Source organism: Neolamprologus multifasciatus, chromosome 6, assembly GCF_963576455.1.
Source record: "Neolamprologus multifasciatus chromosome 6, fNeoMul1.2, whole genome shotgun sequence".
Classification (NCBI taxonomy): Eukaryota; Metazoa; Chordata; class Actinopteri; order Cichliformes; family Cichlidae; genus Neolamprologus; species Neolamprologus multifasciatus.
Window position 1 is genome coordinate 3,998,263 of NC_140444.1, and position 16,300 is coordinate 4,014,562.

Here is a 16,300-nt window from a genome sequence, read left to right on the forward strand (position 1 = left end):
TGCACAAAGCTTGCATATCAAATATGATATACTTGGTGTGGTGGAATAAGGGATTTTAAAATCACATACAACCATATTTATTCACACAACAGAAAACATCAAATGTCACAACAAATTTTAAAGAAGTGAGGACAGGGCCGTGTTTATGACTGTGTAGCATCCCATCTTATTTTAACTGGGATGTCTGGGAACTGAAGATACTAGTTGCTGGTGTCTGGTGTTGACAGCATTGTTTTTCTACTCTTATCTGAGGCTTCTAGCTGCAGTACAGTGTACAGGCCTGCTTTTCTATCATGTAACAAACAAACAAATCATGTGTACATAGTACCTTGGGAAGATGACTCTCTTGGACTCCAGGTAAGCTTCCAGACACTTCTGTATCTCATCCAAAAGAGCATTGTTCTGCTGCAAAGTCTCCAACAGACCTTTTTGGGATAAAACAACAGGCTTGTATGCAGTGTGTCAACATAGTCGCCTTAATGAATGCATGTATTTGCATGTACAGTAATTCTGCCTTCGTCTTTCAGCATTAACATCCCTACAATGCTGTTTTAACGCATCGTGTTTGGTCACTGTGGCGTGGTGACACCTGAGCGACATCCGCAATCATGCCTCGCCGGCTTAAAGTCTCAACTGGGTCCTGTCTGTCTTTTGTTGTTGTTGTGGGTGATGTGTTCAGCTGTGAGCTGCAAAGCTACAGCCGTGTGTGTAAAACAGCAACCATGAAAATAAAGAATGCTGAAAACCGCTGAAACACAGTCGCGTCTGTCGTGAATCATTTACAGTCACATACCAGTCTCTGTGGCTGCATCAAAAGCATTGGGCATCCAGTTAACGTTAGCCATGATCTCTTTCCAGGACTTGTCAACTTTAAGAAACATTTCTGACTCAGCAGGCAGCTGTCTCTTTATGTCTGGAGCCAAAAAGATACTTTCTAGGTATAACCAGTTCCTTTGACATGTAAGCCACTCCTCCTAGAAAGGGAAATAAGAATTGTAGAAACACAGTGAGCAGACAGAGAATTTAAAATGCATAGGAATTAATGAAAAAGACAAAAAAAAAACCTCAACAATGTTCCCTTAAACCATCTACTGAACTCAGTAAACTTTGAAAAATCATATATTTTGCAAGTATTTTCTTTTCTTTTCTATAGCCACTGAGGAAAGCCAATGTGAATGAAACTGGATCTGCATTTAACAAAGCAAACCTTTATTACAGCTGAACCAGTTTCACTTAGAAATAAATGTAGTTTTTTAAAAGACTTTACCAACGTTTGGTTAAAAAGGATCAGCTGTGTCAGCAATTTCTTGACCTTCCCCTTGATGGGAGCTACATAGCGTGAGGATGCCACTGTGCCCACACTGATAATGCTGTCATCCAGGAGTACCTTCACACATAAATAAACACAGAGAGATGAAACATAAACATTTAGAGATACTGAAACACTGGTGATGTTTTACAATAGACTGCATGAAAGTGCAACTCATCACAACCTGGATGTCATCCGTGCCTCCCAAGATAAAGACACCCTTAGTGTCACCATGAGACAGCACAGTAAACTCTGTGTTCTTCCACAAATTCTCCACCTGCAAGACCCATTAGGAGCTTCATCAACACGCAGTAACTACATGGAATTTCTTAAATATCGTTTTGCACGCATTTCCAAAAGGAGCGCAGATATTGTGTGGATAGTGTGCTAAATCTGACACTGCAGCCAAAACAGTTAACCTGTCTACGGCGGAAACATCTGCTGCATTAGACCTCTTATGCTATTATAGTTATAGCCATGTAACATGTCGTATCTTGTCTTGTTAATTGGTTATGCAAACATAGCTAACTGTTTCTTCCCTTTTACACTAATAGATTAGCATTTTCTCACTGAAATCAAGCAACATTTGAGTGGCTTTTACTCATATTTGGGTATAAAATGTGGGGATAGTATATTAAATAGAGAGATATGTAAATGTAACTTCTAATGTAGTACTTTTAATGAGATGTAATATCTGTATAAATAGTTATATTTAAGCCACATACCTTTGTGATAATGGTCTCCACTGATGCCTCACCTGAAGCTTGTCCTGAAACCTAAAAGTTAATATTTGTGACAGTTCCTAAGGAGTTTGCCATAACTATAGTTGCAATTTAATGATGAGCTGATAAATTTGGGATCTCTAATCAATCTGTAACTTTTATTAGGTATTAGGATGTGTTGTGTACTCAGTAGTACCCAGAGTCTCCTAAGCAGAACAAGCAAATCTCATATTATATACATTGTACCTCCTGAATCTCTTTGCCATATGAGAAAACACTGAGCTCCTCTAAACCAGTTATGGTAAGTTCATCCACATTGAGGGAAGTCCCCACCAAAGACTCCAAAGTCTTCCAATGTTCCGGTTTCAGACATGGGTTACGAAGATCAGTGATCACAGGCAGCTAAAAAAAGAACACATAAATACCACTTGGGAAGTCACAAAAACAGTCTATTACTTTCAGCCCATATTTTAATGTGGTATGATTTTATAAAGAGGCTGCTGGCAACATTATCCATGCCACAAAAAACACGAGATATTTCATAACACTTTTTTCTACCCACTCTGTGCATCATCACGTCCACCTTGTTCTTCAGACAGGGAACTATATTGTTACGTGGCAGACCCTTCTCAAGCTGGTTGACGTATTTGTTGTATTTGTTGACTTGTGAGCTAAACTGCTCCATGTCCAGTTGTTGAAGTGTGCTCTAGTGATGGATAAAATGAAAGAACACAGCAGAGCTAATGGCATTCATTTATAAACTGTACTTTATAGTGTATGCATGGACAGACGTGCAACACAGTGGAGGAAATAATCATTTAATCCCCTGCTAAATTTGTAACTTGGCTCACTTACAAATAAATGAATAGTGTCTTGTTTTTATGGAGAGAGACGGAATATCATCTAAATATCCATATAAATAAACAGTGCATAAAAGTTATAAATTATTTTGCATGTAATTAATTGAAATCATTAAGTGAAAGTATTTGTTCCCAAAGAAAAAACATGACTTTGTACTTTACAGAGAAACCTTTGTTGGTAAGCACAGCGGTAAGATTTTTCTCGTAATTTATCACCAGGTTTGCACACAGGAGGGATTTTGGCCCACTTCTCTTTAATGGAAAACTCTCTAATCCTCCAGAGATTTAGACGTATCTTAACAGTCGCATGGCTGTTCCTTCCATAGATTTTCTATCGGGATTCAGGTCAACAGACTGAATTGGCCATTCAATAACATTAATGTGCTTCCTATTTAGCTGCTCCATTGTTGCCTCGGTGGTATGTTAGACTCATTCATCATGAGAACAAAACCGAAGTGATAATTTTTGGACCAAGCGGCAATCCCAATACTTCTAATTTTAACCTGCACAGTCTTGAGCCTTTTGTCAAATCACATGCCAAAAATTTGGGGGTTATATTTGACAGCAATTTCACCTTTGAAAAACAAATTAGCTCAGTCGTACAGCGGTCTTTCTTCAAACTGAGGCTTTTATCTGAGGTGAGATCATTTTTATCTTTTAAAAACTTTGAACGAGCGATTCGTGCTTTCATTATATCCCAGCTGGACTACTGTAACTCCTTATATGCTGGAGTTAGCCAGACCTGCCTGGCAAGGCTGCAGTTGGTCCAGAATGCTGCAGCTCGTCTTCTGACACGTACTAAAAGATGCGAACACATTTCCCCGGTACTTGCCTCCCTTCATTGGCTCCCTGTCCGCTTCAGAATTAATTTTAAAATTTTATTGTTGACTTACAAAGCCCTGAATGGACAGGCTCCCGGGTATTTATCTGAACTCCTGCAGACTTATACCCCCCTTAGATCTCTTAGATCAAGTGATCTTTTGCTTTTAGCTGTACCAAGGTCGAGGCTGGTTCATAGAGGTGATCGAGCATTTGCAGCCGTAGCGCCCAAGCTGTGGAATAATTTACCCCTACACATCAGACAGGCTCCCACTGTCAATCTTTTTAAATCTTATCTTAAAACGCATTTTTATTTACTGGCTTTTAATACAGCATGAGAGTTATTTGTTAATTTATATTTGGTGTTTGCTTTTAATACTCTAAGTTGTTTTATTAGCTATGTTGTATTCTTGTACAGTTATTTTATTATGTATGTTGTATTCTTGTACAGCACTTTGGTCAACGCTCTTGTTGTAATTAAATGTGCTATATAAATAATTAAACTATTAACTATTAAACTATTGTCATGCTGGAAGATTCATCCACAGTGTTCTGGCTGAGGGAACAAAATGTCCCAGCTTGATATTACTTTTACCCAACCGCAGCAATTTCTTCAAAGGCTTCTCTGAATCATGTAGATGTATCTGTGATTGATTGCAATCTTAGTGCACACAGTGGATCAACAGGAATCAGTATTCTGGCTGGATTTTAGGGGATCAAATATTTATATCACAAATTGACATGCAAACCGATTTATAATTTTGATGTAATGTGTCTGTGTGTGTGTTTAAATATATATTCTTGCTTGATATTCTGTTTCTCTATTAAATGAAAGTACCATATAAATTACAGACTGATAATTTCTTTGTAAGTGAGGAAAAGAATTACTTTCACTGCTGTAGATATAGAATTAAACGTTTGCACCTCACCTGCTGCCATCCGTTCTGTAAAGGGTCCCATTGCTCCAGAGAGGTCCAGAGCAACTGCATTAGCTTGAACATTGCCGTTAGCTGCTCCAGTGACTCAAATTTGGTCACCTCCATCTTTATTAATTAAAAACAGAGAATGGGAGAGGAAGTTGTTTTCAGGTGGTCAGAAGTTTGGTTTACAAAATTAAAGTAACATGACCAGTTCTCTACTGTAGCACTTTTTTTTTTAGCACACATTGAAACTGTTATGGCCTGATCTACTTTCTATGAAATATGTTTACATTGAAAGAAGAAATACCTTGAATTTCTTCTGGTAGGCTACGCAGGAGGATGCTTTGGCCTGTAGCTTTTCTATGGAAATCTTGATCTCCCTCAACAGCAGATGCACTTGTGATGAATCAGCATTGATGTCTAGAATTTGTGGATCCTACACATTGAAGTCCACAAGCTTTTAATTATACCAAATGTATTTTGTTTTTTTAAATTGTCCATTAGTTAACATTATTAAAAAGAAAAATAACAACAAAATTAAAAACAAAGTCATCATCTTTTTATACCTGCAATTTAAGCAGGATTTCCATGTCCTCCTGTTTGATTTCCTTTATATCCTTCTGCAAGCAGCTGCAAAACTTTTCCATAGTACCATTCCGCTGCAGCACTGCCTTTAGCATGACGGAGCTTAACGACTCAATAAAGGGTTCCAGTGCGGCAAACTTCACAAGATCTTCTGGTGGTGTGGGAACTGAGTACGTGTTGATCAGATCGTACATTTTGGATACTGATTTCTGCTCTTCTTTTATTTCTATAATCTAGCAAAACAAAAAATGGAAATGTGGAGTCAAGTAAAGCAGAGAAAGGAAGCTGTGGAAAAAGAAAACAAGCTGCTGTTCTTTGGTTTATCGCATTTAATTATTAAACAGGAGCGTCTCACCCTCTCCTGAATCTCATCCACAAATGTGAGAAAGTCAGCCAGCTGAGCTGTAGTAGAGGGACCGAACCCTAGTTTAACTTCGGCCTCACAAACTTCCATCACTTTGGCATCTACTTTCCTCTTAGCGAGTTGGGTGAGCATGTGATTGATGACCTTAAATCACATTTTATGGTCAAAAACATTTCCAAATGTTTACACAAAAACAATCAAGAGTAAAATTTAGATGAAAAACAAAAAACAAAATAATAATGGGAAAAAAAAATTACATTTTAGTGGACTAACTTATTGAGTGTATTGCATGCATGTGCAGATAGGCTAATCCTAACCTCCAGATTTCGGAGGGAAGATGACACGAGCTTCTCTTTGAGCTGTCCTTTGTCCACAACCAGTAAACCGAGATGTGTCCTCTGCCGAATACCCGCGGCTTCCTTTTGCTGTGTGGGGTATAACTTGAGCGCTTTTTGAAAGAAGGATAAATCTGTGAGACAAAATCAAGAATAATCAGCAAAAAAGGAAATAACATGTATCTTGTGGTTTCTTTGCTTTTTGTAAACAAACCACAAGAACAATAAGTTAACAAGTACAACTTATTAACTTATTATTCTTTGTGACTTTATTTTATTTTCTCCTATTCAGAAACATGTCCAATATCCCCATTTTGCCTTTTTAGACCGAACGTTTTCCCAAGAATATTAGGCAAGGCAAGTTTATTTGTATAGCACAATTCAACAACAAGGTGATTCAAAGTGCTTTACAGAGACATTAGAAACAAAAACAAATAAAAAGCATGATTTAAAATTGATTAAAACAAGCAAACAAACAAACAAACAAAACAGTATATAAAATCAAAACAGATAAAATCAGAACAGTAGATAAAATCAGTAGTTAAAACGTAAGTTTTGAAATTTAAGCTTAAATGCAGATTTGGTGCTTTATTTAAATGCAGCTGAGAATAAGTGAGTCTTCAACCTGGATTTAAATAAACTGAGTGTTTCAGCTGATCTGAGGCTTTCTGGGAGTTTGTTCCAGATATAAGGAGCATAAAAGCTGAATGCAGCTTCTCCGTGTCTGGTTCTGACTCTGGGAACTGATAAAAGACCGGATCCAGATGACCTGAGGGATCTGGAAGGTTCATACTGGGTCAAGAGGTCACTGATGTATTTTGGTCCTAAACCATTCAGAGCTTTATAGACCAGCATCAGAACTTTAAAGTCTATCCTCTCCCCTATTAAAAGCATTTATAATGTAAGGTGTTCTAAAATAAACATAACAACCATCAAACTAAGAATGAAAAAAATCAATATAGTATAGGCTACAACAATTGATTGACCCTGTACTGTTACCTAAACCTACAGTGATAAGAAAGATTTCATGTCATATCCATGTCCTTATCTTTACGTACACTGACTTTTACCTGTAGAGAGAACTCTGCCAAACTTGTGCAGAACAATTTAATTTGCTGAGAACAATCAAACTGTGGGGTCTATGATCCAAGCTATGATCTTAGATATGGAGGCTTCAACAGAGAGTGGAATGAATATGCTAAAACAAAATATTGCTGCAAACTGACTGCTGGCTACAAGAAGAGAATAATTTTCTTAATGGAGTAGAAATAATAATAAGTAATGGTCTCTGAAGGTAATGTGAATTTGGTGACAGCTTGAAGTATTAAAAGACAAAATGAAATATGTTTTGTAAGGACACAATTGAAATCACACTGAGTCATATGGATCCTGTCTGGGCAGTAAACTATAAAACATTTCCATAACAAAAAAAAGCAGCAGGCCAAGAAAGGACCGAAAGGATCAATGCAAAAGTTAAATAAATATTAAAAAGCATATTATGAGGGAGGACATTTGTCATATTTCAACCATACACCCAGTGAACACATGCATGTGCTGTTTTTAAGTGTCCAACTATCTGGCAAATAAAACCTTTATCTTTTCAAAACAAAGAGAAAAAACACAGAAATTTACAGAAAGCTCTAACAGTGTTGATGCTGATGTACTGCACATTACCTTGATCCTGTCCCTGCAGTGCATCCAGATCCAAACTTTCATTCTCCTTGTAGATTCTCAGAAAGTGCTCGAACATGTGCGAGTACACGTTTGCAGCAGCAAATACAATCTGGAATGACCTCTGAAGGAGAAAAATACATCAGCTCAGTTCAAAGCTATCAGGACGCCATGAGACCTTAGGAAAACAACACGGTAAAAACACTGACCTGGATGCTTTGCTTTATACTTTGCAGGTAGACGTCATTGTTTAGGATATCTTTCAAAGAGGGTGCATTTTCATATTTATTTACCACCTTCCAGAAACATATAAAACATTCAAATAAAATCCCATATTAATTGCAAATGAAAATTCAACATAACCATAATACTTCAATCATATCAAAAAATCTGACAATTTTAAATATAAATATGAGGGCAGGTTGAAAATATGTTGAAATAGATTGAAAAACGTCACTAACCTCACCCCTTTGAGGTTCAATCACTGAATTAAAAATAGGATCTTTAGTAAGATTCTTAACTGACGTCACCATGTTCTCAAAATGGTTGATAAAATCTGCAACAGTCTTCTGTAGGAAATAGAAACATAATGTTGATGGGTATTTTCTGATTAGAAACAAAAAACTATACAGTGTAAAAACGAATCATACCCGGAAGTTGTCTTCAGAGGGTTTATAAGTCAAGCTGTTTGTGTCCAGGATCAGCTCAGACATGAATACAGGATGGAATTGAGGAGCTTCTGACTCAATAGTCTGATGAAGATACATATATTGGCATAAACAAGAATGTGTTCTCTTGACATCTCGATTTCTCGTGGCTACAGAAATAAATGCAATATTTTTACAGTTACTTGTGCTGAATAATTCCCCTACCTTTTTATCCATCTTTTTTTCAGCACAGTCAGTGGCAGCGTCTGAGTCAAGGGTCCAGCTTTGAATGATGGCATTGCTGGGTGTTTGACCTGCCTGCACTTGCAGGAGAGTCAGTATTTCATCCACTGCATTCACTGCACAGCTGTGCAAGGTGGTGATAACCAAATAGTCAACAAGTCGAACAAAGCTGGGCAGGTAAGAAACAAAGACGTCGTTAGTGTGACAGATGTGCTTGAGCCATGATTATCTGTTCTGTGTTTTTGCCATTTCGCTTATTTACTTATGTGAGTGTTTTGTTATTAAAACAAAAAAGTACAGTATGCTTAATATACAAATCAATACAGAAAACATATTACATTTTGGGAAGCAAAGAGAGAAATAAAATGCACCCACTGGATGACGTGGTTGAAGAAAAAAGACATGTTGGTCCCTGATGCGATCTTCTTTTCTTGTTCTGTGACAAAACGAGCATGAACAGGCTTTGAACTTTGTGATCTACATCTGGATATACAAATCAACTTTCTCTATTGTGTCAAGACGATCTCTCCAACCTACATCCCCACAGCGCAGCATGGATACTCTTTAAGTACCTATAATGCGTGTAGTGTACGTAACATCAGCATGTCTGCTTAAATTGTAAGAAGAGAGCCGGTCACCCCGACCTCTCCAGAGATGGCTGTTGTCTCCCCCTACACAAACTAGTGAAAAGCTTGGGTGCTTCACCAACCTGCTGTCGTAGCCATTTTTGCCACGTGAAATCTGGCCAGTCGGAGGAAAAGTCAGGCTGCTTTCATTCATCCTACCCAACTCACCAGACAGTTACAAAAAAACATTGTGCTACCTGACTCTCAGAGTCACATTTCCACAGTTGCAGCGACAGAAAACTGCATCGCACCCATAGTTTTTAGAACCTGTATAACATTAAGTATATGACGTGTGATTGTTACCCAAATTACTCCAGCACATTTCCCACACAGAATATGGCTAGCCCAGTGGACGACACCTGTTTAAGTTGTGGAATAAATATGCCTATAGAGGGTGGCCATGGTAAGTGTGTGCATTACTTAGGCCCAGACTGTGCCCATGTGGCCAGCAGGGGTCTAGCCTAATGCCTGAACTGCCTGAACAGCTGCATATGCTTGGTTTCCTCATGGTGTCTTACAGAGTCCACTGAAGGAAGTCTTTGAATTATACAGAGTCCATATAAGCCTATGAACACATGGAGTTCATATGGACTCTTACATATGAAATATGTAAGACAGAGAGATGAAAGAGAACAGTTGGTTACATTGTAACCCAGATTCTCAGAGTGAAGAGACTATCTCTCCAGTTCCAACCTGCTCAGAAAGGCCTTCAAACCAAGGTTAACCTATGTGGCTTATATAGCCACAGTGGCAATTAGTTCGTGGCCACCAGCATGTGTCTTAAATAGTATCCACATCATGTACGCACCAACACGAGCTTTAGCATCCATCAAGTAGCGGCCACAGGTATAAACTGTCTCCTCCTTTACTAGTTCATGAAACCCCTTCAGGTCGCTGTATGCCTGATAATAAGAAAGAAAGCAATAATGTAATAATAACCTTATAACCAATGTAATGAAACAGACAATATCAGTATATACATACACATATATATATGAAACGTTCTTATACAACTGCACCTCTTGTAGTTGTTTGATCTTACTGTCCTGGAATTCCTGCAGTGTGTATGCATACTTTTTCTTCATGTGACAGAAGCCTGTTTCAATAAGTTGGCAGCACATTTTCCTAATATCCATCAGTGCAGGACTTAGATTCTGATTAACATAGACAAATGTAAAGAACATGATAAAAGAACCACACTCTTATTAAAATCTGTATAATTCAAAGACTTTCTCTCTCTGAAAATATTTAGAGATCACTAAAAACAGACCTCAGTTTGTACGTGCACATACCGGAATGACAATAAACAAATTTTTTTGTAGTGACTCCCTGGCCAAAGTCATCTTGTTGGCACGAACATTTCTGTGCCAGACATAGAAAGGTTTCCATAGTCTGTAGCGTGCAAAGAAGGGGATGCATCGCAGCTTGCATTTGTTCTTTTCCCAGCGCTTCACAGTTAGCAATCCTGCATCATCACCATCAGGCTCCGAAATCACAGTTTGACTGTCAGTCAAAACAAAGTCAGTACTGTGGTACTCATTAAGTTGAGATTTGGAAGTAGGGTCCCGCTGTATATAACTCTTAATGGGAAGCCTTGGGAGAGGAGGGGTTGACATCACACCTTTTAAGGGCTGAGAAAAGAAGAGAGAAGTTAAGTTTTCCAGTTATAGTGGCAATTATGACAGAAAATTGCTTTAGACATATTTTGGAACTACCTATTCACTGTACACTATAGATATTGTTTACTGATGTACTATAGCACTAAATTGCTTTTTAATGTAAAATATGCTACCATAGTCACAAATTCCTCAAACAAGCTTTATTTGTCACATACACAATCATACAGAGTACGACACGCAGTGAAATGTTTTGCGTCTGAGCTGCTGACAGGCTGCAGAAGTAGCCACACCATTCCAGGGCTTGGTTTTTAGCATGGGGGGTCTAACCAGGATCCTTACTTAACGGATACTGGGTGGGAATCGAACTTCCGACTCCCACTCCAAAGGTGTGTAGTGTTACCACTACATTATCAAGCTGCCTGAATATGTCAAGGGACCTCTTTTATGACACAGTAGTTACTTTAACTAACTTTAACTTATAAATACTAGACTAGAGTACTTTCTGTACTGTGTGTGCAATGCTTGCGACATCAGACAAGGACTGGTCACACAATATTTTAAAGGTCAAGCTTTTTGAAAATCATACCTATTAACTTCTCATACCTGTTGGACATTTTTAGCGGATGGCAGAGGAGGTAGGTGGACAGCTTCATGGTGCCTTTGTTTCAGATCTTTTGGTTTGGATGACTGCTCAGAGGCTTTTAAGTGTTGGAGACTCGGTTTCGTAGGTCTCACAAGTCTCTTTGGCACAACCTACATTAAAGGTAAGCAAAAAAACTGCATAAGCTTATAACAGTTTGATTCTTTTATGGATGTGAAAAGATTTATAACAATAGCTTGAATAACTTTCTAAAGAAAATGCAGTGTGAATGCTGAAAGCTGAATGGTTTGAGTTGAACTGCTGTAATTATTGAATTATTTAAGGAACATGTTGAAGCTGTTGAAATATACTAAATCATTCCAAAGTGCAGAACTGGTGAAAGCCAAGGTTTGCACACAAAAATGTAGAAGAATGAGTGTTAATATTTCATCTGGATTTGATTAAAAAAAACTCAAAGAGTGTACTGCTAAATATAGAAACACTGGCAGCCACCAGTACTACCCCTCAGCCTCCTAGTAGATGCAGCTATGACATACATCCTCAGTGACTTCCTTTTCAGTTATTGCATTCACATGATTTCAGAAAATAATGCATGTTTATGCCTTTATTGGCTAGCTCAGCAGTGAAAACAAACTGGGGGACAGGAACGTGGGGAGACAGAGGGCAAAGACACCCATCAAAGGCCCAATGGTTGGACTTGACCTTGCGCCACTACACTCTGGCTATGTGGAATATGGTCACCTGTTCACCCACTGAGCTAAGCCTGTGGCCCCTTGTGCAGACAATGCAATTCCAAAAAATGAAGCAATGCATAGTTGGATACAGTTTTAGCCCAGAAACCAGGCAGAATTAAACTTAAACCCTTAATCCCAGGTGAATATTTGATAGTTTTGAGACGTTTACATTATCACTGTAAGATGCACCTTCTAAAAAAAAACCCAAACAAACCAAATTAAATAAATTGTACAACACAATATTAAGCAACAAATTGCAACAAAGGCCGGTGTAGCAAATATGATACAAATTAAAGCTCATACATGCAAACTATATGCAATTAAGAAAAAACCATTTGGTTTAATTTTGTCAATTACTTCATGGTTCAGGGTTGAAAGGATGAGTAAAAAAAACAAAACAACAAAACCTTTAGCAAAAAGACAGAAATCTAATGATTTTGCCTCCATGTCACTCAACGCCATTGTCTCATAAAAAACTAAATGAACTATGACCAACATGTAATAAAAAAAATAGTATAAAAGGGAAAACAAAAACTGACAGCAGTACCTATAATCACATAAAATATTTTGTTGAACCAGCTTAATAGCACTGCATTACAAAACTACTCTAGCAGCTAAATATGTATAAAAGCGGCAGAATGGGGAGCTGAAGATTGCAGATCGTTGGCTCTTGCAATTTTAATAGTAGGCTTTTTTCATACATATTCTCGTCTAATACCTCTTGGTCAGTGGCATCTTTAGAGGATGGCTGAGAAGTTAGGTGGATAACTTCATGGCGCCGTTGCTCCAGACTTTTAGATGGCTGTGGCTCTGTGTACCAACCTGGAAAAATCATCTCTTCGCGAGCTTTTAAATGTAGGTCACTGGGCTCGTTTCGTTTTACACATCTCTTCAGCACACCCTACATTTAAGGAAAGCAAAAGACATACAAAAGCCCCTAACATTTTATTTATTTTATGGATACGCAAAAACTCCCATGGATGACACTGGGTATACAGTAAACTGGATTTCATACCATCTACCATTTGAACTTAATAAGCCAAGTCTCACCTGGGGATCTCTGAATGGAGGCTTTGGTGGGTCAGGGGCCTTCTGTAGTTCAGGAAGCTTTTGCAGCAGCTCTGTGACAGTATCAAGTAGAAACCAAACTTATTCCTAACATTTGCAAAAGAGGTTGACTACCCGAGACTTACTGGTTATATGTCACTCACTATAATTTTAAAGACATAAAGGCCTAGATGACCTCTAATTTCCTGTTTCTAAATTCAGATAGAAATCTTAGAAATGGTGTCTAACCAGATTCTTACTCTGGATGACATTACCTGGGCTCCAGTAACACTGGGAGGAATCTTGGAGTTTTGACCAGGAAATGTCCTTCAATGTGCATATTAAGCAAATATGTAGGACTGCTTTTTTGCATTTACGCAAGATCCCTTTAATTAAAAACATTCTTGCTCAGAGTGATGCTGAAAAATTACTTCATGTATTTATTACTTCTAGGCTGAACTATTGTAATTAATTTGATGCGGAGACTCCAGCAACACTACACAAGCAAAAGTAATGAGAAACAACTTTATTCAGTGACCAACTGACCCTGATGAAGGCCACAAGCCGAAACGTGTTGGTCACGTTTCGGCTTGTGGCCTTCATCAGGGTCATTGTAAAATGTCAAACAGTTTGTGTTTAAATAAAAGCCAGGAAACAGATTTTTTTTAAATGGACCTCTTCACAAAAGAGGTGTTGTCCGATAGGGAGATTTCTCCAAGGGAGAAAACATTTTTGCACAATGAACATTCCTTCAGGGATTTCTTATATATATATATATATATATATATATATATATATATATATATATATATATATATAACCAAAAATCCATAAAAACCTAGAAGAACCGCCTTGCAGATTCATTGTTTCTGGAATTGGAAGTTTAACTGAGAGAATATCAAGTTTTGCAGACTTCCACATCAAGAATTTTGTACCAACTTTGAACTCTTACATAAAAGATAGCTCTAACATTTTGCTTTTCCTCAAAGACTTCCCACCATTTGATACAGATATAATATTGTGGACTGTTGATATTGAATCTTTCTATACTAATATTAACCAGGAACAGGGCCTAGAGACTCTGGGACATTTCCTTGACACTAGGTCTACAAAATATCCATCTACCTCTTTCCTTATGAAGCTGGTTGCTTCATAAGGAAAGCAACTCTGGAAGGGACCAGTCACTGCATTACTGGAGTTTGTAGAACTCTTAAATAAAACAAAGTACAAAAATAAAGTAAAGTAAATGGACATTTTTCAGGCTTACAAATCTATCCTCAATTTCAGCACTGAAGAAATCAACTTCCCCGACATAAAAGTAACAAAAAAAACCAAATCTCTGTCACATCTCTGTACTCCAAACCTACTGATAGGAATACATTACTTCATGCTGGAAGTTTCCATCCTAACCACCTCAAAAAAAGCTTACCTGTAAGCCAATTGATAAACACACCTGGGAAAGTCTGGAACAATAGAATAAGAGCAAAGAAGAGATGTTGAATAAATTAAAGAAATCCTGATAAGCCATTAAACCCAGTCAAAGAGATGGTAATATTAATTTGTCAGAAAAAAAAGAGAAGCATTCTGGATATTTCGTTTAAAGAGTTTACATCCTAGAGGCATGAATGAGGATTTTTCTATTAATGGTTTTGTGTGAATTGTACCTTTGTGTTTTTATATTTTTTAACTACATTTTTCCATTGTCTTCCTCTTTTAATGTTCCTGTACTTATATTTACTGAAGCACAGTACATGTTTCGTACTTGTAATTACCGGTACTTGTACATATACCTAAAAAGTTATGCAAATATGTACCCGTAACTTGTTTTTCAAAATATTAATAAAAGGGGTGTGTCTCCAAACAGCCATCTCTTTCCTGACAATTCCCTTTGTGCATATTCTCTTACATATGATAAGTCAACATTGAAACACCTGCGGCTTTTAGTCAGGTGCGGCTAATGTATGTACAAAACAGGATTTTCCCCTGATTTTAGCTTGTGCGGCTAATATTCAGGTACGCCTTGTAGTCCGGGAAATACGGTATGTATTACGTTAAGACGTGGGGATTTTTCCCCTCCCCTTTTAATCTTTAATGGTTTAGTCCAGAATCGAAGGCTGTGACTTGGGCTGTGATTTAACTAAATGACCAATACCACCTCGTTAAATGTCAGTTGGTCAGCTGGTTTATTTGTGAAGGTTTGATTATCCATTTGAAATTGTTTTCTGTTTCCTGGCTTTTACTTAAACACAAACTGTTTTACATTTTACAATGACCCTCGTGAAGGCTACAAGCCGAAATGTGTTGGTCACTTAATAAAGTTGTTTCTCATTACTTTTAAGTGTTGCTGGAGTCTCTGCGTTATTAGATCCTTATCTTCTCCATGCAGTAGGTGAAGTTGTGCCAGAAATATTTGTTACTATTGTAATTCATTAACTAAAAGCTTTGAAAACCCTTCAGTTGATCCAAAATGCTATAGTGAGAGTACTGGCAGGCACTAGAGAGATTAAGCATATTTCTCCTGCATTAGCTTCTCTTCATTGGCTCCCTGTTAAATTGAGAATTTAATTTAAACTCCTTCTGATCACATACAAGGTCTTGAATAATCACGCCCCATCTTCTCTTAAAGACATCATAGGACCATAGTACCCCAAGTAGAGCACTTTGCTGTCAGACTGGTTGTTTACTTCTAGGTTTCTAGGATATTTAAAAGTAAAACAGGAGACTAGCCTTTTAGACCTTTAAGGCTTTTAGACCCTTTTATTATGGAACCAGCTCCCAGTTTGGATTCAGGACACAGACACCCTCTTTACTCTTAAGATTAGACTTAAAAACTGTAATTTGTTTTTGCAATGCATATGTTTAGCGCTGGATCATGTGACCCTGAAGCCTGCTTAGTTATACTGCAATAGACCAAGGCTGCTGGGGGCTTCCTATGATGCACTTAGTGTTTCTTCTTCATTCACCTTATTTAAATACACCACTCTGCATTTATTCATTGGTTATTATTGTCTCTTCCACAGCCTGTGTTTTTTCCTGTCTCACTCCCCACACTCTCACACTCTTGTGATGTTTTCTTCCTGTTAAAAGGGGAGTTTACCTTCCTACTGTCACCAAGTGTTTGCGCTCAAGGATTCGTCTGATTGTTGGGGTTTTCTCTGTACAATATACAGCGTCTTGAGGCGACGGTTGTTGTGATTT

The 16,300-nt window shown here is 37.8% G+C and overlaps 1 protein-coding gene across 1 annotated transcript in view; it reads right to left on the reverse strand.

The window, feature by feature from the left end:
• The window catches only part of dnah6 (dynein, axonemal, heavy chain 6), a 58,441-nt gene that overhangs the window by 41,196 nt on the left and 945 nt on the right, over positions 1–16,300 (reverse strand). Inside the window, exons 3-27 of the mRNA XM_085163073.1 lie at positions 14,532–14,565; positions 13,106–13,176; positions 12,774–12,956; positions 11,324–11,473; positions 10,394–10,732; positions 10,121–10,255; positions 9,910–10,003; positions 8,851–8,911; positions 8,458–8,644; positions 8,236–8,337; positions 8,047–8,154; positions 7,795–7,881; positions 7,589–7,709; positions 5,897–6,048; positions 5,571–5,723; positions 5,197–5,448; positions 4,938–5,066; positions 4,640–4,753; positions 2,594–2,737; positions 2,278–2,433; positions 2,035–2,085; positions 1,494–1,586; positions 1,268–1,387; positions 794–974; positions 329–425 (exon numbers count right to left, since the gene is read on the reverse strand). Of these exons, the coding sequence (XP_085019199.1) occupies positions 329–425; positions 794–974; positions 1,268–1,387; positions 1,494–1,586; positions 2,035–2,085; positions 2,278–2,433; positions 2,594–2,737; positions 4,640–4,753; positions 4,938–5,066; positions 5,197–5,448; positions 5,571–5,723; positions 5,897–6,048; positions 7,589–7,709; positions 7,795–7,881; positions 8,047–8,154; positions 8,236–8,337; positions 8,458–8,644; positions 8,851–8,911; positions 9,910–10,003; positions 10,121–10,255; positions 10,394–10,732; positions 11,324–11,473; positions 12,774–12,956; positions 13,106–13,176; positions 14,532–14,565 (3,314 nt within the window). The remainder of the gene's footprint in view (positions 1–328; positions 426–793; positions 975–1,267; positions 1,388–1,493; positions 1,587–2,034; positions 2,086–2,277; positions 2,434–2,593; positions 2,738–4,639; positions 4,754–4,937; positions 5,067–5,196; positions 5,449–5,570; positions 5,724–5,896; positions 6,049–7,588; positions 7,710–7,794; positions 7,882–8,046; positions 8,155–8,235; positions 8,338–8,457; positions 8,645–8,850; positions 8,912–9,909; positions 10,004–10,120; positions 10,256–10,393; positions 10,733–11,323; positions 11,474–12,773; positions 12,957–13,105; positions 13,177–14,531; positions 14,566–16,300) is intronic.